The sequence below is a fragment of the Cyprinodon variegatus genome, unplaced genomic scaffold (genome assembly GCF_000732505.1).
Source record: "Cyprinodon variegatus isolate N-32 unplaced genomic scaffold, C_variegatus-1.0 Scaffold626, whole genome shotgun sequence".
Classification (NCBI taxonomy): Eukaryota; Metazoa; Chordata; class Actinopteri; order Cyprinodontiformes; family Cyprinodontidae; genus Cyprinodon; species Cyprinodon variegatus.
The window spans coordinates 190,617-212,376 of NW_015151079.1; the positions used below are offsets into that span (position 1 = coordinate 190,617).

A 21,760-nucleotide genomic window follows, 5' to 3' on the forward strand; every position below is an offset into this window, starting at 1 on the left:
GGCCCAGGGTCATTCTCCATGGAGTTTGCATGTTCTCCCTGAGCATGCATGGAGTGGAATCCAGGTACTCTAGATTCCAGGAATACTCTGGAATCCAGGTACTCTGGAAAGCTAACAAATCCAGGTACTCTGGATTCCTCCTACAGTCCAAAAATATGACTGTTAGGTGTGTGAATGGTTGTTTGTCTCTTTGTTGCCCTGCGATGGGACTGGTGACCTGTCCAGGGTGTATCCCGCCTCTCGCCTGTAGACAGCTGGAGATAGGCACCAGCACCCCTTGTGACCCCACTTGGGATTAAGCGTGTAAGAAAATGGATGGATGGGAAAAAAGTAAGAATTCTGACTGAATTCTGAAAGCTGACAAACATGTTAGCACCAAGCTGTAGCCATGTCTGTTTTAGAGACCAACTCTCTTGTTTTAATCACCTTCCGCTCTTCCATTTATAAAATAGCATCATCGGGGACCCCTCGGGCTCGTAAAAAGTGCGTAAAACTGGCCCTCCCAAACAACTCACATCTTTGTCAGTGAAGCTGAGTGCTCCCACATCTCTTCCTTCATGGTGTCCATCTACATTAAGATCCACAATTCTGAGATTAAAGTCTGAATTCTGAGGAAAAAAAGTCAGAATTCTGAGATTAAAGTCAGAATTCTGTGAAAAAAATTTCAGAATTCTGAGATTAAAGTCAGAATTGTTAGAAAAAAGTCAGAATTCTGAGAAAAAAGTCAGAATTCTGAGAAAAAAGTCAGAATTCTGAGAAAAAAGTCAGAATTCTGAGAAAAAAGTCAGAATTCTGACTTTTTTCTCATATTATACTGAAATAAAATTTCAAAATCTGTTAATTTTTGGGGGGGTTTTTTCAGTGGCCCTATTCCTCTTCCATAGATTTTTTAACCAATGTTGCCTTGAACATTTTCTATAACCTCACAACGGTTTATTAAAGCGCAAACCTGTAACACGTTATATTGCTTTCCATTTTAATATCTTAGACAGAAATAATGAAATGTTTAGGGTCTTTGTTTTATTTATTTTTTCTTTGTTAAACTAATATGAAGAAATGGACGTGTCTGTGTTTTTTTTCACGCAGGTAATGGCAGGACAGTCAGTGAGGCAGGAAGCAGCGTGGGCAGCCTCCTTGTGTCACCGCCTGCGTCAGACCAGACGCCAGGAGGGAGTTTTCCACTGACGAAAAAGGCTGCGCTTCTCGGCAGTCTGCTTCAGACAAGGGAAGCGCTTCTGTTGGTGCGGAGCCCCGCAGACAATAGCACCGAGGGCTGACCATACATACACACAATATATACACATATACGCTCGGATACGCGCTCTCTTTTTCATTTTTTTTATTCACATATTTTATCCCTTGTCTCATTCGGATTACCCTCCCATCGATTGATTATCAAGCCATCATTTGATTCCTAAATGCTGATCGGATACTTGAATTGGTGAGTATCGCTACTGAGCCACCGTAGCCTCATTTATCTGAATCTGTTGGAATGTCTTTTTTAAATATATATTATACATTGATTTTTTAATGCAAAGGTTTCGTTTGCTTACGGTACCAGGGTGACTGGTTGATTTAATGTCTTTGCTGCATTTCTTAAAGAACGAGTGTCGCTCAAGTTGGCGATTTATTTCGGTGACGCGCAACGACGCTTAATTAGATAAAGGGAGTTTTTATCTAAAGACATTTTTGATTGCACAGAGATTAACAAAGATTAGCGATTAAGATTTTTTTTTTCTTTTTTTCGTGAAATAAGTTGATTGAGAAGCGGTTTCTGCCAATGGGCTTCATTCATTTGTTGCCTTTATGCGCTTATCCAGGTTAAACTAAACTCCCCATCTCTGATTTGAGTGTTAAACTCAATCATTTAGTCTATTTTGTGGTTTTTGGTCCATTTTTATGAACTGATCAGGTCGGCTTTTGTGTGTTGCGCCTCTATGTATATATGTGTGTGTTGAGTGGTGCTGGTGCGCCTCTTGCAACTAGAGCGACTCCTGAAGGCACTACATGTGAGCGCCCAGCTGACAGGGCGGCTGTCATTAGAATTAGCATTAATCATGAGGAATGATCGGGTCAGGGAGGGGGGGGAGACGGCATGAGACCTGCTTTGCGCATGTGCAGACTAGTTTGATAACTGGTTTTTGATTGATTTAATTATACCATTTTCTTAAGTGAAAGGTCTGTTGCAGGTGGACTCAGAACAGGCGCGCGTTTGTTTGGCATTTATTTACGCATATAGTTATTTCTGAATGATTAATTTTCAGTTATTCAGTCAACATATATTGAGTTTTTTGTTTTTTTTTTAAATATATATATTTTCTATGTTCATTTTCTTTGTTGTTCTCCAGAATGGCCCCTGAGTCACATGTTTATCAGAGATAGTTTAAACCGTCTCTAGCGCGACCTCATCCGGATCATTTCTGGAATTATGTTTTCTTGAGTTGCTCTGAATGATCCTTTGTTTTCAGAGAGGGTTTGTAACTCTTGGTGTTCGGCACTGATTGTAACCTCCTTTTCCCCATTTATACTCAGACATACAGAGTAACACGTTGTCTTATCTTGTGAAATAAACCAGCTCAAATTTGGTCCCTTTTCAGATATATAACATGGATGCACCAAAGCCTTTGTGTCCTTTAGGGAATGATCAAGCCAGCATGTGTTTTTGAAACCCATATAGATTTTACTCACACTGGAAGAGTGTTCAGTGGTGCCAGGCTCACAGTGATCCAATCAGGTCTATTTAATACAGCTGCATCAGTTGGGAACCTCTTGATACACAACGCTATATATTAGGCTCCACATTGCCACAATTTTTTTAATCTATTTTTAATCTTTATTTGTGTTGTTTGTAAATTTTGGTTTAATTCTAACCACAAGTGGAGCCTCAGAGTTGAACAAAAAAGGGGACCCCAGTAATTTTGGAAAGGTGACAAGATTCATTAAACATCTTTAATTATTTGGGCTGTCGAACCTTAATTAACTTTTTGATTATCAGCTAATATGTTTTAGTGCCTAGAAAAAAAATAAAAGCTTCAAAAATTTACCATCCATAATAAGAAAAAATACTTTTACTGTTTGAACTGTTAAAATAGAAACTATAAAATGTCTTGCATGTATAGTGTTTGTTTTCTGAATAACCGTTAAGCAAAGATAATTTGACACATTTAGTCTTCCAACATCTGCTTTCATTATGTGAAATGAAATTCCCATGTTAGTATAGCTCTGTCTGCTTTAAAATTAAACAACTATTTTAGTAGTAGTGTAACATTAGCCAGTCAAGCATTTTGACACTCCTTTGTAATTCCGGGGCACTTCCTAATTTGTTTTCTTGGCATTCTCTCCATGAGTTTTACAAGGTAGTAACCTGAAATAGTTTTCCAACAGGTTCCCAGAGGTAGTAATGAAAATGAAGACAAGTTCTTAATGAGAAGCTGTTTCCAGACTTGTAATTGCTACTTAATATTAGATGGGGTCTCTCACTTTGAGAGGTATTAGTTGGTATTATTTTAAACTTTTATATTAGTCTTTTGTGGCTGGAACTCTGGTTTATACAGATTAAGAATTTTAACTCAGTCTAGTTATACAAGTATATTTAGACACAGTCTCTTATTTTAAAGCATATTTGTTCTTTTCTTTTTTTTTTGAACATTTTATAAGAAAAATCTTCTCATAAAATATTTACATATTTTATTTGCATATTCAGATAGTGTTAAGTGGGGTCTGTAAATATAGTGCTTCCCCAATGGAAGAATGGTGGAATCCCAATTTTTTTCACCAAAAGAAGAATCGTCCACCTTATATCTGCCTCATTGTCCATCTTATTTTGTATTCAGTTAACCTTGCGGTTCCTGCAGCTGTCAGGCACATCACTGATGATCTGGATCGCCACTTCCTGTGAACCGCTGTGTTTCACAACCTCAGGAAGCTCTTGCACACTGTTGGTACCGCTGCATCCCAACTGGGAGTGAGAAGCTGCAGAAGAAAGCTGAGTGAAGGCTAGGCTTGGCCCAACACTTTAATGCCGGCTGTACAGAAAGGAAAAGAAGGGAAGAGGAAAGGATGGGGGTAGGAGAAAGGGAGCTGACACAGTCTTGAACACAGCAGCAGTGGAGAGAGTAAGAGAGAGAGAGATCCCATCTGGCTTTGTCCTCTCCCAGCATTCCATACGGCAAGTGTCCCAGACTGGAGCACGACCCCTGATCCCACAACCTCCTCCTCCCTTCCTCCCAATACACATAAACACCCAGGCAAGAGAGATTTTCTCAAGTTTGTTTGTTCTCTAACTATCCCGCCTAAATTCTAAAGCTACTATCAGGCTATGTGACAATTTTTTTTTCTCTTTTTTTCTTCTTTATTTGCATGTTTTATTTACATTTTTCCTTCAAAGGGGTTTTACATACATTTTTTTTGTTATGGCTGCAGTTCAAAGGTTTTGAATTAGGAAACGATGGAACTATTTACTAGTTTTGCCAGTGGTGAATCACACAGGAACCCAATCAAATGGAAAAAAAGCAATAAAAAATTTGTATTAGTTAATGTTCCTAAGAGAGACATTTGATGGCTGTTTATATTAAACACAGGGACTACCAATTATAATAGCCTGTTTGTGAACTTGGGTCACATTCAGCTGGCTTATGTGCTCATTGATGCGCATTTCCCTTTATAAATTGATAAAGTTGACAGTTTTAATCCATTTGCATCTGACTTACAGTGTCAAAAGTTACTTCAATGTTTTTTTTTATCACCAGTTTATCAGCATAGGTATTGTGCCTTGTATGTTTTGTGACATGGTTCTTTATTTCTGTGCATCATCTAGCTGTTTTTTTTTTTTTTTTAATCACCCCAAATTAGAGAGTATGTGTGAGGTCCAATGCAAGCTAACAACCTGACAGGTGTGGCTTTTGAAAAACAAAAAGCTCATGTTCCTCAGTGAGCAGGACTTTCCATCGCTTAGCAGCAGAAGGCACATCTGGGTTAGATAGAGCCTGTGTTCTTCTCCCACTGTTACAGCTGGAGTAGCCCTGCCAGAGTGGAATTCCTGCGGATTGGAGACATGACATTATTTATTTGTTTTGTACAATCCGTCCCCCTTCTTCCCACCACCTCTTCTTTTTGGAATTGCTCTGCGCACTGGGCGAAGCTGAGGAACAGAATGTTTCCGTGGCATAGTCACACAGTGAGCCCTCAGTGAGAACAACAGGCTCATAGAGGAGGAAGGTGGAAAAAAAAAAAAAAACAGCAGATGTGCTTTGCCTGCTTTGCTCCAGCAGGTGGAGCTCTTCTGACTGACAGCTGGGGTTTTAAATGATAAGCCAGCATTTACCCAGCTGGGCAGGAGTGAGAGCCAGGGCCATCTTCATCTCCAGAGCACTGATTAGTTAGCTATGAGGTGCTACAACCTGTGAAGCCTTACATGAAGATGAGGCTGACCTGCCCAGACAAAACTCCAGCACACACAGGAAAGACTCCCGGGCTCATCATTATCACATTTTATGAGCACTCAGTCAGTCATTCAGACGCTGCAAGGTTGTCAGTGTGCCATGTAAATGCGCTCAGCAGGCCAAGATTAGCACAACTTGTCGCTCCCACCCACGTTGTTATCAGCTGCAAAGGGGGCTGGACAGGCAGTGCAAAGGGCAAAGTCAACTGTGACTTGTCCTGTTGGGCTAATGGAGAAGTTTAAACTGGCTGCTGCCTGTAGAGTTGCTGTGAAGTCTGGAAAATTTTGGAATTTGATTCAGGGGTTTTCCTGGTCTAAATAGGTAGGCGAAAAAAACACCTTTTTACTGAGAATCTTAGTTTGAGTCTATAAAATGTCTTATATTTAGAAAATGTACTCTTAAAGTTTTGTCACCCGCACATCCTTGGATTTATTGTTTTTTTTTTTATATGCATCTCTTAAGACTTGTCAAACTAGATTAAAGTTATTATTTGCAATACTTTGCTTAATTAAGAGTATAGATTTGATAAAAGATCTTTTGTGGGCTCACCATTGCAGCATCTTGTTGACATACCGATATCATCCTCCGGAATAATTTACAAATCTTCTTTAAGGACTATAACTTCTGTTTCCGGATAAGGTAAAAGGATTTTGAAGTCATAAGAACAGCCCACAGCTGTGTGTACCGGGATAATCTCATCTCACTGACACAGTTCTGCATCTGACTGGAGCTGTGTAGTACTTCTAGTGACAAATCTCGCCAAAGATTTATCTCGCCAACTCTCTGACAACTTGGTTGGGGAGCACCTCGGTGGATGTGGCCTTTATCTGTCTGCCTGTGCGCTGCTTGATGGAATGACAGCAATGCATAATTTAGTGCTCGCTGAAAACATGCTGCGTTCCTTCTCTCCATCTCAGCTGTCCGATCACATCCATTCTCCATTTAGAGAGGCAGGCATTGAAAGGGACTGCCTTGCTCGATTTCTCTCTTTTATCTTTGTTCTTTTTCATCCTCACCCTCCACCTTTTTGCAACAGTATTATTACAAGATGTCTATTTTTATAAAAAATATCTTTTACCCTTGTCTCTTGCTTTGCTCTGTGCAGTGGCTGAGAATCTCCAGATTGACTACAAACCGGCCCTTTGCCGGGATTAACCTCTTGCCATTGTTTCTGCCCGTTGAACAGGATTAACAAATCAATGTGTCAGGTAGACTGCAGTCAGGAGACAATGACCCAGTTCTGACACCACTGCCCCTACCCCCTTTTCTACCCCCCCCCCTGTTTTCTGTCTCACTGCAGCTTTTAATTAAAAAGACTTTGCTTAGCTGGCGCTATGTCCTCCCTGGAGGATGCATCACAGCTTTGTTTTCCTTTTTTTTTTTTCCTTTTCCTTTTTGTGGAGAATTGGGTGGGGGTTGGAAATTATGGTAAATGCAAGGTGAGCTTATGTGTGTGGTATTTTGAGCACATGTTGTCAGATAAAGTGAACGCATCAGCAACAGATGCTGAATATCCCCCCCCCCTATAGAGATTATTGTTTTGTGCTCTAGCACATTTCTGGAAGGATGATTTGGTGGCTTGTTTTCTAACTAGCTACTGTTTGGTCGCAGCCTTTTTGTTGTTGTTGCAAGCCAGCATGACCTATTGCAAGGTGATTCATTCATCATGTTTGATCTTTTGGACAACCACAGAAAAAAACAAAGGCTAGCAGAAAGGTTTGTGCCTTTCACCCTTGACTCTAGCAACTTCATCTTTGTCAAAAGACAACTAGTTTGGCATAATTCTTCTACGCATCATGCAGCTCTCCTCCTTTACCTGCTTAGTATTTTTTTTCTTACTCTTTCTGTTCTTGGAGTGTTGACTCTCGCTTAACATTCAAACAAGCTGGGACAGGCACATGTGGTAGAGGTTCCTGTAAACCGACTGTCTCCCTCTTAATTTGCCACCTTCAAAAAGCGGTGCCAATGGCTTACAGTGGCTTGTTGACAATACCCTGTGCAGTTTGTTGGTCTGAGCATGCAATAATTAGCCACATAACACTTAAATTTAGCTCTCTTGCAAATGCTAAACATCCCTGCTCTATAATTATCTCAAGCTTACCTTCTGATTGTGAGCATTTGTTTTAAAATTATAGGTATCTCTATAGAATATTGAAACAAACAAACGGAAAAACCCCAAAATGAGGCAGATTTACCAGTTAAGCCTAACTTGAAGCAGTTGCTGGGGTTTTGCATTTACTGCAGAGGCAGGAAATAAAATGTATCATCTGAATGAAAGTATTTTCAAAAATTATCATATAATAAATGTATTTTAAAAACTGTGAAACAGTGAGCAGATTAGTGATTCAAATTCACAACAGGTGTTCATCATTTTAGCCTGTTTGTTCTGCTCAAGATGTTGTGATGCAGTGTGTCTGTTGGCTATACTGTAAATTAAAAGATTCAATGAGAGGGTGAGTCCCTGACAATGAGCAGAGCCCTGTTCCTGCAACAGCTCCACATTGCACTCTTGTAGCTAAGACCCAGTGTTCAAACCCACTCTCAACATAAGTATTGTAGATTTATTATTGTTAGGTGCTGGTAATGAGTCAGTTTGATAGTGAAATGATCTCCTTTCCGATCCCGCAGAGTCTATGGGAGTGTCCTTTTCTGGAACAGAGCCCTATGTACATTGTTGTGCATTTAAAAGTTCTACATGAGGACAGACAAGATGAGTTGCATTTTCTTAGCCTTGACCTGTTTGAAGAGAATGTCAGCGGTTTGATGATTGGGTCACCTTTGTTTGGGCCGTCAGTTTAATCAATGGTGGGCTGATGGGATTTGTAAGAGGGTGAAGGGTCCAGTAATTGTTGACTTAGGCAAATCAGGACTGATTGATTGCTTCTTATACCATGGCTAAACCCCCTATTCTTTGCAACTGAAGCTTGGATGACTGCATGCCATCAAAAATCAGTACATAGAACTCTGTTTGCAGCACACAAAAGCATAACAGATACTTGTGCTTCATTCTGTTCATAAGACCTTTGTCGCTTTCTAAAAAGAGTTGAATCATTTCCTAATAACTCTTGTCTTGCTGCTTATTCTTGCAGATTCTTCACACTAGACGCCATGAGTGGGCACCTGAAGAGGAAGTTTCAGGAGGTGGACGAGGACCCATGCTACTCGTCTCCCTCACCCTCTTCCCTCTCCTCTGCCTGCTCAGGCTGGGACTCTGGGGGGGAGAGCTGCTACTCGGACACCCTGGATTCCAATCTCAGCAACCCTTGTTCCCCAGCAACACATTTCAACAGTAGGTCTCTTCTCTCAAGCATTCTCTAAGCTTAACTTCAATATCCCCTGAAGCACTGATGGCAACCCAAAAATGATAGACATCTTTAGCATTTTACGCAACTGGCCTCCGATGGAGCACTTGGTAGAAACGTGTCCTTCAGATTTTTTTATGCCCTAAAGCTGCGAAACATCGAATCACATTAGGCATAGTGGTGGCACACCGTGGGTTTTATCTCCACCTTCCTACCAGAACATTAGAGACAGACATATTGCTTCCCCTTTCCTGTCAGAGCTTTAAGTCTAGTAGCTTCAGGGTGTTTACGTCCATCTGAACCCAGCTGAGTCTTTAGGGGGACTGGTAGAGAGTTTGAAGAGGGGATTGTGTTGTTTACAGGGGAGAAGGTTGTAAGGTTTCCAGGATGGCGGGGCACGAAGCCAGGGAGAGATGCATGGCAGGTTGCCAAGGCTGAGAACACACAGCGCCTTGTCTGAAACCTGGGCGTGCTCCCAACACAGGTGCTGGAAGAGACTGGGTGAAGGGATAGAAAAAAGGTGTGGGAGCACTGGAGGGAACCAGAGCATGCATGCCTTTCTAGATAAACGGATTTATGCGACTATCACTATTTGGTGCTTTTGTGGGACAGAAAGTTGTCTGCTAGAGACAACCTACAAAGATGTTTCAATTGGAAGCTGCTAAGTTGATGTTGTTTGTATGTTACTGTCATCACCAAGCTGACTAAATTGAATGGATGTTGTCAATATCTGACCAGCTGTTATCTTTACTTTCCATTTCTCTACAAACTCACTTTCCCTTTTTAACTATCAAAAAGGCTAACAATTTTATTTCTCTACAAAGACTCAATAAGGAGTTGCAAAGGTAATGGGGACCAGATGGGTAGGGTATTACCAGACTTTTCTTTAAAGACATATGTTACTCTTATTAAAAATGGCTCTGGAAGCGGTTGCAAAAGTTGCTTGGCTTAAGGGAGACTTTAAAGTTGAAAATCCCTTGATGGAGAAAGTAGACTTTGCACTAGCCCCCCTCAGTGGTTTATTTTAGGGTAGATCATGTTGGCAACTTTTAACTGTATGGATCATGATTTGGGTGAGTAAGTTCCCAATGTACCTGGAAGCCCCTGGGACTTTACTGACTTTTTGATCCTTGGTTTTTCCTCTGCTGGGTTTGCCACCAACAAAAGGGAAATTCCTGTGCTGGGAGTCTTTTGGTCAGACTCTAGTTTTAGCTAGTTGGATTCCCAGTAGTTTGAGTTTCAGTTTACAGGAAGTAAGCATGTCAAACTGCTCCTGGTAGTATCATTTAATTGGGTACTTGAAAAGGCCAGGTCAATGAATCACAGAGGTGTCGTTTTACAGTTTCTTCATCAGCATCAGTGCAGACAAGTGGAGTGGTTATGCCATCTAGTGGTAGAAAATAATCCAGCATGACTCTTCATGTTTTCTGAGCTTCTCTTTTTTTGTCCTTCAACAGCAACGTCGATTCTTAAGAAATCAAAGAGAGCGCGCAGAGGCAACGTGACATTCGACCGGGTGACTGTGTACTTCTTCCCAAGATGCCAGGGCTTCACCAGTGTACCCAGTCGGGGAGGTTGCACCCTTGGCATGATGCAGCGCCACAGTGCTCGGCGTACATACACACTTTCAGAATTTGCTTCGGAGCAAGGGCTCCTACGGAGGGAAAAATTCCTCAATAGGCTTAGGGAGGAGAAGCTGGAAGCTTTGAAAATGAAGGTGAGTAATGTGGATTGCTAAGATCTGATGAATGGAGATCACTCTCCAATATGAAGGAACAAATAAAAATGAATTTTTGTGTGTTTTTCTGTTACAGCTGACAAAGAATGGAACCCAGGTAAGCGAGGAGGCAGAGAGGCTTACGTTAGAGGATATCGGAGAGCAAGATATCGACATGAGCAATGCCAACCTGGACGAGGCCTCTTTCCTCCAGCCTTACCCATCTAAGAAGCGCTATGCACTACTCAAAGCAGCTGGTGTGAAGAAAATCGACAAGGAGGAGAAGAGGCAGCTGCATGAACTGAGGCTCTCTAGGGAGAACTGCGGTTGTGACTGCCAGGGATTCTGCGAGCCTGAGACCTGCAGCTGCAGCTTGGCAGGCATCAAGTGTCAGGTAAAAAAAAGCCTTAAGATTTCCTGCTTGAATTGTCTGCCAAACAGGACCACAAGTGAAAGTTTCCATTGCAAAGGTTTTACGGTTACGTTCTGCTCATTCCAGATGGACCACTCTTCTTTCCCATGTGGCTGCACCAAAGACGGCTGCGGAAACACAGAGGGTCGCATTGAGTTCAACTCAAACCGGGTACAGACGCATTACATTCACACTATCATGAAGCTGGAGCTGGAGAAGAGGCTAGAGGAGCAGTCCAGCACAGAGGAAGAGGAGGAGGAAAACACTAAAGAACCCAGCACGCAGCTACCAGCGGTGCCCTCCTTCCCTTTCAGCTCGGAGCTGATGGCAGCAGGAGAGAACAGCTGCAGCAGTGACATGACAGACTCATCGGACTCATCTGGTCAAAGCGAGGACTCTGAGGTGGGAGAGAGCCACTGTGAGAATCATAGCCAGCTGGACGTCGATGAGAAAGGCCTGAGCCGGATACTGAGTTTTAATGATGCAAGCAGTGTGGAGAGCATGGAGAGGGAGAGTAAAAACACTTGTTTCCCAAATCATCAGAAGCAACAGCCATCTACAGAGGCTTTCAGTAGCTTTAGCATAGTGGACTTTGCTGATGAAAATGACAACATAGACACTGCTCTTTTGGAATCCACGGATCAGCACACAGACAATCGAGCTACAGCCATTTCAGAACTCTTGGATGAGAACGCCAACCAGGGAAACGGCCTGTTCCACAGCTGCAGTGTGCCACACACACCTTCTCCTAGTGTTGACCGCTCAGCAAGCTATGACATGGACCTAAGCCTCTCCTCTGAGTCTGACCTGGAGTTCTTTGATGGCTTCCCTTGCTTGGGACACAGCTCGCTTTACAATTCGCTTAAAGAGTATGAGCCCATGGACAACTATTTCCATTATCAGCTGCCCAACTACCCCAGCTTCCCAGCGGCGAGCGACACAGGAACCTGCCTTCTGGAATCCCTGATCGGTCTCTCAGAATCCGTCCCAGAGCCTCCTGCTACGTTTACAGACAATCAGTTGATGGAGGAAGCCATGACACTGTCTGTAATAGAGTCTGTGAAAGTTTGACGGAATATGTGAACTATGTAAGAAAGGATAAACCCACCGGGGGGTATTAGCGTTGGGGGTATTAGAAGGGGATTAAAAAATGCACATAAGATGTCAACGTGTTTTGAGGAAGCTGTGATTTCCCTCTTTGTTTTTTTTTTTTGTTTGTTTTTGTTTCTTTGCCAACAAAATATTCAGATTCCAGACTTGCCTTCAAAATGATAGCAACTCAGTTTGGAATGATTGCTGTGTGAGATGGCAGCTAGGGGTTACAAGTGGAAAGAGATCAATTTTACTAGGCCAATATAAATGAATTAATCCTAAGAAAGCCCTTTTTAACCAAACCAAGACCACCAAGCGCTTGCTAAACAGGAATCAACCTTAAAACTGTTTCCAGGTTGGGTGTTAATCTCAACACAGCTGAATGTTCACCTCAGGGAATTCAATGTTTTCTAGCTTTTGGAGGCAATGTGTGGTGACCATTGCTGTGATTGCCTTCATACAAAACCGAGTCCAGTTGCGATGTATACAGTAGTCCTGTTTGCGTCCCCCCCACTCCCTTCTGGACATAACTTGAGTGAAGAAAAGCTGAGGTCTCATCCCAAAAGGTACAATGGAAAAAAAAAAATCCCTGTCAGAGCTCCTCGATCAGCACTTTATCTGTGAAAAAAGCTATGTATGCATCGGCATAGTTTTGGTCGTTTGGGATGGATTCAACAGTTTGATGCTAAATTAAGGAGTTTCTTATTTATGGGCTAGGATTGTTGCTCATATTCTTAAAAGAATTAAGCTGTATCTGTATTTTCTTTATTGCTTTTGTTTTAAATTATTTCCTTTATGGTTTTATTTATTTCTGATGAAGCCTATTCTCATTCAAACAGCACTGTGGTTTGTTTACCTTAAAGTGCAATCTTCCTCCTTTTTTTTTTTTTTTTCCATATCACATTAAGGTATTACTATGAGAAATGGAACCAAGTGGCGGTTTTTGACATGATTCATATAGGCTGTTGCCCAGGGTGGCTTTATAAAGGGGCAATCAAGAACCAGTTTTATATTGCTTCTTTGCATGTGCAGTCAAGGAGTGCCCCCTGCTACCTTCTGTTTATGGGGAGACTAGTTTACACGCTTTATGCAGTGAATTTTATTCCATCCTAGAACCTCAGCAAGGGTAGCAGAAAGGAGAGATTAAACAGAACATCAATCATGTAAGAACCGCCACTAAACGGACCACATGTCCATTGGAAAGTATTTAATATATCTATTCTCTAACACTTTGTTTTAAGTTATTCTGTCTTTATTTCATGAGTTATTTAATTTAAAGGCATTTTGGCAATAACCTGGGCTTTCGTGAAGTTTACTGGATGTGCCTGTTTATCAGAGGAGCCATGCTTGTCTGTGGTGTGCGTGCAGCGGTTCCACTTAAGCTTTGGGACTGAAAACTGTGGAATCTCCCTAATCACTGAAACAAATAAAGAAAATTATGATTCTATTTGTATTGCTGCCTATAAAAAACATAGAAAAATGAGACTAATATTTTCTAACTAATATATGTAGGATGAGAAAAGAATTCTAATCACTGACAAATTGAATATTTTATTAAGAAAGCAAAATTAATAATTTTCAATCTGAGACGACCTTTGTAATATATGAATTATAGAGAAAATCTATGCTTATGAAGGTTAGTGTTCAGAATTATTTTTAATAGGCAGTCAAATGTTTGAATATCTTAGAGAAAAGCCACTAAAACTAAAATTGCAAAAAATCTATTTGATTGTTTTCTGAATATTTCTGGAAGTCTGTGACTTGGGTTAAAGTATGGTAGAAATTACACAAATGCTAAAGGTTATTTTGTATTGAAGTGGTTTAAAAACTGCATATATTATACAGTTTTTATTCCCGAACCCTGAAATTTCATTGGTTATCAACTGAGACCTTTTTAAAGCTGAGGGACACTAGAGAGCTGATGTACATATCCTCACCCTTTCCAGAGCTGTTTTAACAGCCTTTTCTGGACCCTTTAGAAATTATGCATGCAGGTCCTGTTTGATAAAACTACTTCAGAATAACTGTATACTTTGAAAAGTGCAAACTGCACACTGGAAATGTATTATTCGCTTTTTGCCTTTTTTTTATTTTTATTTTATTAATTTTCATCCTGTATATGTTCATAAGCCACAAAGACTGGCACATTTTTTTTCCAAGCAGACATTTTTCTCTTGTATAAAACATGAAATTTCATGAAGAACTTGGATCAGTAAGTGTTTATCAGTGTAATATACTACAGTACAATTTATTATTATTTTTCAAAAGAATGTGTCTTACTTTTTGCCTTTTTGTGTTGTGCTTATTTCTGCTTGAAATGGTCCTGCAGAGCAAACAAAGCTGCTTTATTTTTTACATATTCACACATTAACCTGCTGTTCAAAAACACTTTCTTTCATCTAAGCCATTTTGACAGCTTGTCCCTCCAAATGATAATTAAAAAAACATTCTTTTGTAAATGCATGGCTGTTTTTGTGATTTCTTAGATTGGCTACAGGTATTTTAGAATAAGAGGATATTTCTGGAACTGTTTTTGCAGGTCACACTACAACAACAAACAAAAAGTCCTCAATAATTAAATTTAAAAGTGAGGAATTTGTTTTAAGCCAGAAATTAAATGTGAGTTTTTTCTAAATGGCTAAAAATCAAATATAAATAGGCCTCTCATTGCATTGATTGGTGGGGAGTTATGCCGTGGGAGTGTTTTTTTTTTTTTTTTCTTAGCAGGTACAATGAAGATAAACAATTTGTGAAAATGGATAAAAATTAACAAAGGGTCTTAAAGAAAGAAAACATGTTGGATGCTTTAAAAGACTAGTGAATGGGGAGGAGGTTCATCTTTTCCAGCAGGACTCAAAACTTAACTAAAGCCACAACCTAACAGTTTAGATTGAGGAATACTTGTATATTCAATAGCCCATCCTCTATGTCCAAAGCTGGTAAAGACATACCAGAAGGGATCATGAGCAAAGAAAATATTCTAAGTTAATATGTAACAGATGTAAAACGTCACGTTTCACCGCAGAGGTTCAACCTGAGCCATAAAAATTAACAATGCGCACAGTTTATGAGGTCAAGAAGCCATTTTGTGTACAAGCCGTTTGAAATATTTCCATAAAGAAATGATTTCCCCTTCCATAAATAAAAAAAGGAAAAAAAATTTAACCTAGCCTCCTGATATCTCTTGTTTAAAGCCTGCATGTCTGAAGAAAATGGAAAAATACTCAGTATGATGTCATGTTGTAGTCTCCCCAAACACCACAAACATATGGCTCAGAAATTCCAGGCAGGGGAGTATGTGACCGCTTTTAGCTCACATTTGGTCACAATTAGGAAGGCTTGGGCGAAAATTGCACAAATCTTTTTGCTTTCCTTGATCCTGACAACTTGGGAAAAAATATTTTTCTTTCATGCCGTTTAAGTACTTTTCAGCCTGAAAAAGAACATTTCCCTGTGATCCTTGGTTTAAAAACATCCTTTGGAATTTTCCATCATCTCAGACTACAGCTTGGGAGGTCAGAAGATCAGAATCACAATACCTTTGTTGGTCGTGGACTAATGACAGCCCAGGGGTTGTGTTCCAAAAACAGCAACAAGACATGTAACCAGTTCAATATGGAATGCATTTCCAACACTGTCTAGGGAATGTAAGGCTATTGCATCGATCTAAAGAGCCCTGTGCTTTATGATAAAAAAAAAAAACATGACACACCTTACTCATCAAGCAATAATTGGTTGAAAAGATGACATGATTTAAGTCTAAAAAATGTCTACATTTAGTTGAAAAGAAGTGAAAAGCCGTAATTTTCAGATCATTGAAAAGATGTTGAAGACTGTGTTTGCAACTTCTTTTCAACATCTTTTATTGGACTTAAGTGGGACAAGATAAGACCGAACAAACAGCCCAATTTTCAACAATGAGTTTTAAACTAAATCAAGCCTAAAAACCAACATCTGGTGTTTGGGAGGTGCAGTGTTTTGAGACTAAGATGTATAATATTGAGTTTCTTGAAATAATTTTATTTCACTAATTCGACTTGCATGTTAGAGGACTGAACTTTTCTGTCTAATTTCCAATCTTTGATCCATAACCTGAAAGAAAGAAGAAAAAAGAAAATAAAATACATCCAGTTATATTCATTCTGGGTACATTAGGCTTAATTGTGGTGGCTTCAAGATGCTTACTGAATACATCCAGTGGAGGAAGGAAGAGACTCGTGTAAAAACGGTGGGTTTAAACGGTTGGTTGCAAACGCCGGCTGGACCATAGCTGACAACACCGTGGACTCTCCAAACTCCATCAGTTAAGCAGTTTAGGGGACCTCCAGAGTCACCCTACGAAATTGCAGAGAATGATCAAAACTACACTACTCTCTTTACACTTTTACTTCATAACATGCACATCTCTCTATAGATCAGTGGTTCCAAATGGCTTAAGCTTCAAACCACATAATGTTCTCATAGACCTATTGTCCAAATTACCACTGGTGGAAGAGTTTCGGTGTGCTGTTTAGCTAATAAAATGATGACCAAAGATGCCTGGATAAAATAAACAATTTTACACCTTATGGTAAAAGCTACCCTTATCAAAAATTATATCAAATATCATTTAAGAGTAATTCATATCTCTGAATTTCTGCACAGAGAGCAAGATTTCTTAAGTCCAAAATTAGTGATGAACATATTCAACACTTTACACAACCTGTTCAATGAATGGCACTTGGAATTCAGTAACTTTAAAATTATTTATCCATCAAATCGTTTACATATTTAAATAATTTTACACATAAGTATTTCTAAATAATCTGTCTTAAAAGGGTTAAAAAAAATACAGTAAAAGAACTTAAGGAGATCAATCTATTTTTAAGAAACTGGCTATAGTTTAATCAAGCTTGTTAATTTATTAAAGATTTGCCCCACCGTCTCCCACTATCAAATACCAGACTTCTGCCATAAATAATTAGAAGTGACTAGTTTAAATAAATAAGAAGTTCTCCCTATTCCTCTAACATACTAATTTGCTAAGTTGGAGTTTTTTTTCGTTATAAAGAAAACAGAACAAAGTACAATGTTTTTTGTTTTTCTATGCTATTTTTGTTTATGCGTTTTAGAAGTTTTTGTGGAATGGGTCCACAGTTGGATTATTATTATAACAAAAACCTCAGTTGAAAAAACTGCTTATAAACTTGGTGCAGCTTCCTGCTACAGTGTCATCAGTTAGGACGTTTTCATTTGGCAAATAAGCTGTTGAATAGTTTGGGTTTGCCTTGGGCTGAAACTTCTCCCACATATCAGGATTTATGACCCAGATTAGTGCCCAGCATCTAACTTTAGGAACCAGAGCACTACATATTAGCCATTAGCCATTCTAAATTCAGATTCTACAAACCATATCTTTAGTTTCCATACCTGGCAGCCAGATATGACTCCATCCCCTCCAGCACAGAGCATAGTTTTAAGAGCAATGCTGCCCCACCACTCAGGCTGGGAGCAGACCGCATGCTCCACCACGTCCAGAGGAGCCTCCTGCAGTTTGTCTGGGACGCTCCCATTATCTGAGTTGGCAACATGAAATACTTCATTATTTTATCTATGTGTTTTGTGGGGCCATATTTAATACGTACGCAATCATAGATCTGTGCACGGGAAAAACAATCTAGAAATAAGTAAAAATGTCTTAAATTACCCTTAATTTGAGTAGGTAAATGACAGTTTGCCAATGGAATGAGTATTTTTACTCTTAAAACAAGATAAATAGATAATATGTACTTGAAATAAGACCATGCAGTTTTGTTTTCTTATTTTAGGTGTAAATTGTCTTGTTCCATTGGCAAAATGTCTCTTTTACCTCCTTAATTCAACAAAAAATGCACTTATTTTAAAGAAAAATGACTTATATAGATTTGATGTTTTTTTCCAGTGTGTAATTACAGTCCATTAATCCCCAGCCTGTGATGTAACAGGTGAAGCCATGAGGAAGCATCTGGTCTGCATAGGGAAGGTTTGCGATTTCCACGTAACCATTGTCATAGATGGGATTAGCCAGCTTCAACAGAGCGATGTCATTGCTGAGGAAAACAGGAAGAATAACTAATATTACCAGAAACTCACTGTTCTTTAACTCAGAGGTTTAAAAGAAAATAATAAGATTAAATATTATATTGAAATCCTATTTTCATCATGCATTTTAATCTGGAGGGAGGAACATAAATAGAGGGAAGTCACTTTTGTCCTTCTGACTGCAGGAAACAGTTTGCTGCTGAGTCCGACCACCTGCCAGTGCTTTGGAGGAGGGAGGGCTCTGCAGCAGCACTTGCTGCTTGCACAAGATAGTAAATTCAGAGCAATTGGTCATTTCATTTCGTTGGCAAAGTCTCCAACACTGAAAAAAGCTAGTTGCTTTTAACAAAAAAAAAATTGCTAGAGGGGTCTGAAAAGTCACTTAGCTGGCAACAACATACTGTTCTAACTTACTATATATACATTCATTGCTCCAGGTATTGGTTTCATAAGCTTATTGGCAGTGTTGGGCACGTTACTTTGAAAAAGTAATTAGTTATAGTTACTAGTTACTTCTTCCAAATAGTAACTGAGTTAGTAACTGAGTTACTCCACAATAAAAGTAAATAGTTACTAGTAAAAGTAACTATTGCGTTACTTTTGCGTTTCTCACCCTCACCACCCGGCCCCCACCTGTGAAGTTTTTTAACAGGGCGTTCAGATCTGGTGAGTATATGAAATTAATAACCGGTATTTCCATCTTGAAAACGCTCTTTTGCTGCTGGAGCCCTCCTCACTCTCTAACTCTCTGTGTGTGCTGTACGTTAACACCCGTAACAGCCAATCTCATCCTCCCTTCTCTAAGGATAAGGTGCGCACGAGTCCTATCATGAAAAAAAGGTTCATTGTGCGACCTGAGTAACGTGCAGTAACGGGGTGTCGGTAATGGTAACTGCGTTATAGTTACAGTCAAAGTAATTAGTTAGATTACTCGTTACTAAAAAAAGGTAACGCCGTTAGTCCCATCACTGCTTATTGGTGAAAAGGAAAAATCTGAAAAGTGTTTCTTTGCCTGAACTTGGTAATGTATTGTCTTTAGGTCATTTTTTTAAATGATAAATTGGTCTGTATGATTAGTTACTTGTTAGATCTATACATTTTTTTATTTGCCCATGAGTCATTTTTTGTTTGTTTGCTTTTGACCTTTGATTTGGTTAAAATATGTTGACATATCGCAACTCTTTCTTAAAGTGTAACACGCCCCTTGTGAAAACATAGCCTAGCCTAGCTATGCCTTATAGAAACAAGGAGAGTGAACAGAGAGATACTGGAAATTACAACACCGACAGATGTTTTGAGACAGGGGATGTTCCACCCCTTTCCACCCAGAAGTATGAGTAAGGCTTTGTAAAACCCAGCTGGCCCTTATCAAGTCGAGCCAGTTGTAAGGTAAAGATGACTAAGCAATGCAGGAAAAGGTTGCTGCTGAAGCAGCGAAGGACAGTTCTCACTACGACTCGCTATGTTTCTGAGTAAGTTGTATTTATACACTATCATGGGGATATTATGTTAAATGGTTATCCCAACACATGCTATTTTAAACAATAGGGAAATTAGACTGCAACAGCCATGGCTCAACCGCTATGAGCAGCACTGAGACTCTTTTTTGAGACAAATATTGCTGAATGAAAATCTCACATGAAAATGTAAAAGAAAATGCACAGTGACTATAAAACAGCAGCCCACTGATCCAGTTTATACAGCTTATTTACAAAAACGTTGTTTTTAGAGTTAGTAAGTACAATTTTTGGATACTCCATCCACCTTGCAACATGGCAACCCAAATTATTTTATGATAAATACATTAAATCTGATATAAATTTATTTTAAATAACTTTTTTGGTTTTTATCTCTTATTTGAAATAAAGTTAATACATAAATAAATAAATAGTAAGCATAATAAAAAAGTTTGTTTTATCATTTAGAAGCATCTAAAATGCTTCATATTTTTCATATTTCTATTTGTAAATTTAATGTTAAAATGGAGATATATCATTTTGAAAATTGCTACTTACCCTTTGGCCAGATCTCCGTTCCAGTCAGGATGAACTATGATTGTTTCCACAGAGGTGAATTGCTCACTGCCGTCAAATTCAAACAGGCTGTACTCACCAACCGCCACACGGTACTGACTAACATCTGAGCTGATGGGGACAGAGAGAGGAAGAGAAAAGAAACAATACAATTGCATACTTTTATCAGAACTTCAGGGGTCTGATGTGAGAAACTAACCTTATGATGCAGTGTGCTGCTGTCAAGATGTAAAAACTATCAACAATGGAGCCTCCGCAGATGTGGCCAAAGGAACCTTCATTGTATGAATCTAACTGAAGTGAAACCTGAGAAAAAACGACTAATTATCTGTATGCTGTGTTTGATTTTATCTGCAGAGGTTTAATTATTCTTTACCTGCCATTTCCAGGTGTTTGGTTTAGCATCACTGCCTCCTATGACCCTCCCATTGTTAACCCTATAGTTAAAGGGTTCGTTGCAACAAATAAGCCCTTTTGAAAAACACACAATGATACATGTAGGAAGCAGTAATGACATGGATGTTTATAGTTTTTGGAATAAAATGATGTAAAGTATATATACCAAAGCAGGAGAGGAAAACCACAAGCCAAATCATGTTGAAGGAATGAATGCTCTGTGCGCTTTGAAGTATTTATATCAGTTTCTCACTGAAAGACCTTCAAAATGTTTGACTGAATTACACAGATGTTTAGTTATCTGGCCCGACCAGCAGCTAATGTGGAACATTCCTCACACAAAGTGGAAGCTTAAAAAAATTGCAGACATAATGAAAAAGCAAATTCTTTATGCTTTTAAGAACCCCAGATTCAAAAAGTCCTATCCTTTATTAAAATTGAACTTATTTCATTTTGTTATGTTTTAATATTCTGGGAAAAGACCAGGTGAAGTCTGATGATGACATCACGTCCCGTTGAGAGAAAGTCAGCAAAGCCCTTAAGTTAAACAGGTGAGTCAAACATAAAGAGTGTGCAGTTACACAAGAGTTTAAACAGAGCCGATAATGTAAAGAAGAAAATGTTCTCCAGCATAGTCAACATAGTTAATCAACACATTTGTACTGAAGATATTCTAAACATACAAATGTATATGTGTGGGGATTAAAAATATGTCTAAACAAAACATGGGGATTTCTTAGAGGAAACTAGTCAAATAAAAATGTTGTTTCTTGAAGTACTACGATTCGTTTTTATTATAATGTATGATTTTTCCTGAGGTCACAACTAAGTAATCCACATTAAAAATCCTGCCATTTTTTATTACCATATAAACTATATCTTTTCTACATCAACAGTATTGCTGTCCAAGCAATCTCTAAAGGGAGTAGCTGTTTCTACAGACATAATATTCTTTAACCTGTTGTTGATTTTATTAAATACTGGAGTACAGTACACTGGTTTCTTATTTGACTGAAGCATTTTTCTGAATAACAGCAAATAATGTTAAGCCAAACATTATAACTGTGTATTTTGTGTGTGTGTGTTTAAGAAAACAGGCAAAATGATGTAAAGCAAATAAGTTAGGAGAAAATGAAAGGAAAATGATATCTTACATGTAAGATGTATGCTCATTGGGAATTTTTTTGATTGCATTTGTTGCTAGAGGGAAAAAAAAAAATAGGTTTGTGTTCAGACAGACAGACAGACAGACAGACAGACAGACAGACAGACAGACAGACAGACAGACAGATAGATAGATAGATAGA

At 39.1% G+C, this 21,760-nt stretch overlaps 2 protein-coding genes across 2 annotated transcripts in view; one reads left to right on the forward strand and one right to left on the reverse strand.

Moving 5' to 3' along the window:
- The first annotated feature begins 1,211 nt into the window (after positions 1–1,211).
- On the forward strand, positions 1,212–14,412 carry LOC107096480 (cysteine/serine-rich nuclear protein 1-like). The gene is made up of 5 exons (XM_015393142.1): positions 1,212–1,441; positions 8,531–8,730; positions 10,201–10,460; positions 10,558–10,854; positions 10,960–14,412. Exons 2-5 carry the CDS (start codon positions 8,550–8,552, stop codon positions 11,941–11,943), a joined length of 1,722 nt encoding a protein of 573 aa, XP_015248628.1. The 5' UTR covers positions 1,212–1,441; positions 8,531–8,549; the 3' UTR covers positions 11,944–14,412.
- Positions 14,413–15,910: 1,498 nt separating this feature from the next.
- Positions 15,911–21,760, reverse strand: part of LOC107096473 (chymotrypsin-like elastase family member 2A) — a 5,920-nt gene continuing 70 nt past the window's right edge. The window contains exons 2-8 of the mRNA XM_015393135.1: positions 20,434–20,528; positions 20,257–20,363; positions 20,040–20,168; positions 17,896–18,032; positions 17,374–17,519; positions 16,150–16,299; positions 15,911–16,056 (exon numbers count right to left, since the gene is read on the reverse strand). Of these exons, the coding sequence (XP_015248621.1) occupies positions 16,009–16,056; positions 16,150–16,299; positions 17,374–17,519; positions 17,896–18,032; positions 20,040–20,168; positions 20,257–20,363; positions 20,434–20,528 (812 nt within the window). The 3' untranslated portion in view covers positions 15,911–16,008. The remainder of the gene's footprint in view (positions 16,057–16,149; positions 16,300–17,373; positions 17,520–17,895; positions 18,033–20,039; positions 20,169–20,256; positions 20,364–20,433; positions 20,529–21,760) is intronic.

What these genes read in the sequence shown, in the direction of transcription:
- LOC107096480 (XM_015393142.1), top strand. Translation starts at nt 8,550, where the DNA reads ATGAGTGGGCACCTGAAGAGGAAGTTTCAGGAGGTGGACGAGGACCCA. An exon ending in CCCAGCAACACATTTCAACA is followed by an intron (nt 8,731 to 10,200) that starts GTAGGTCTCTTC and finishes GTCCTTCAACAG; the next exon opens with CAACGTCGATTCTTAAGAAA. An exon ending in TGGAAGCTTTGAAAATGAAG is followed by an intron (nt 10,461 to 10,557) that starts GTGAGTAATGTG and finishes TTTCTGTTACAG; the next exon opens with CTGACAAAGAATGGAACCCA.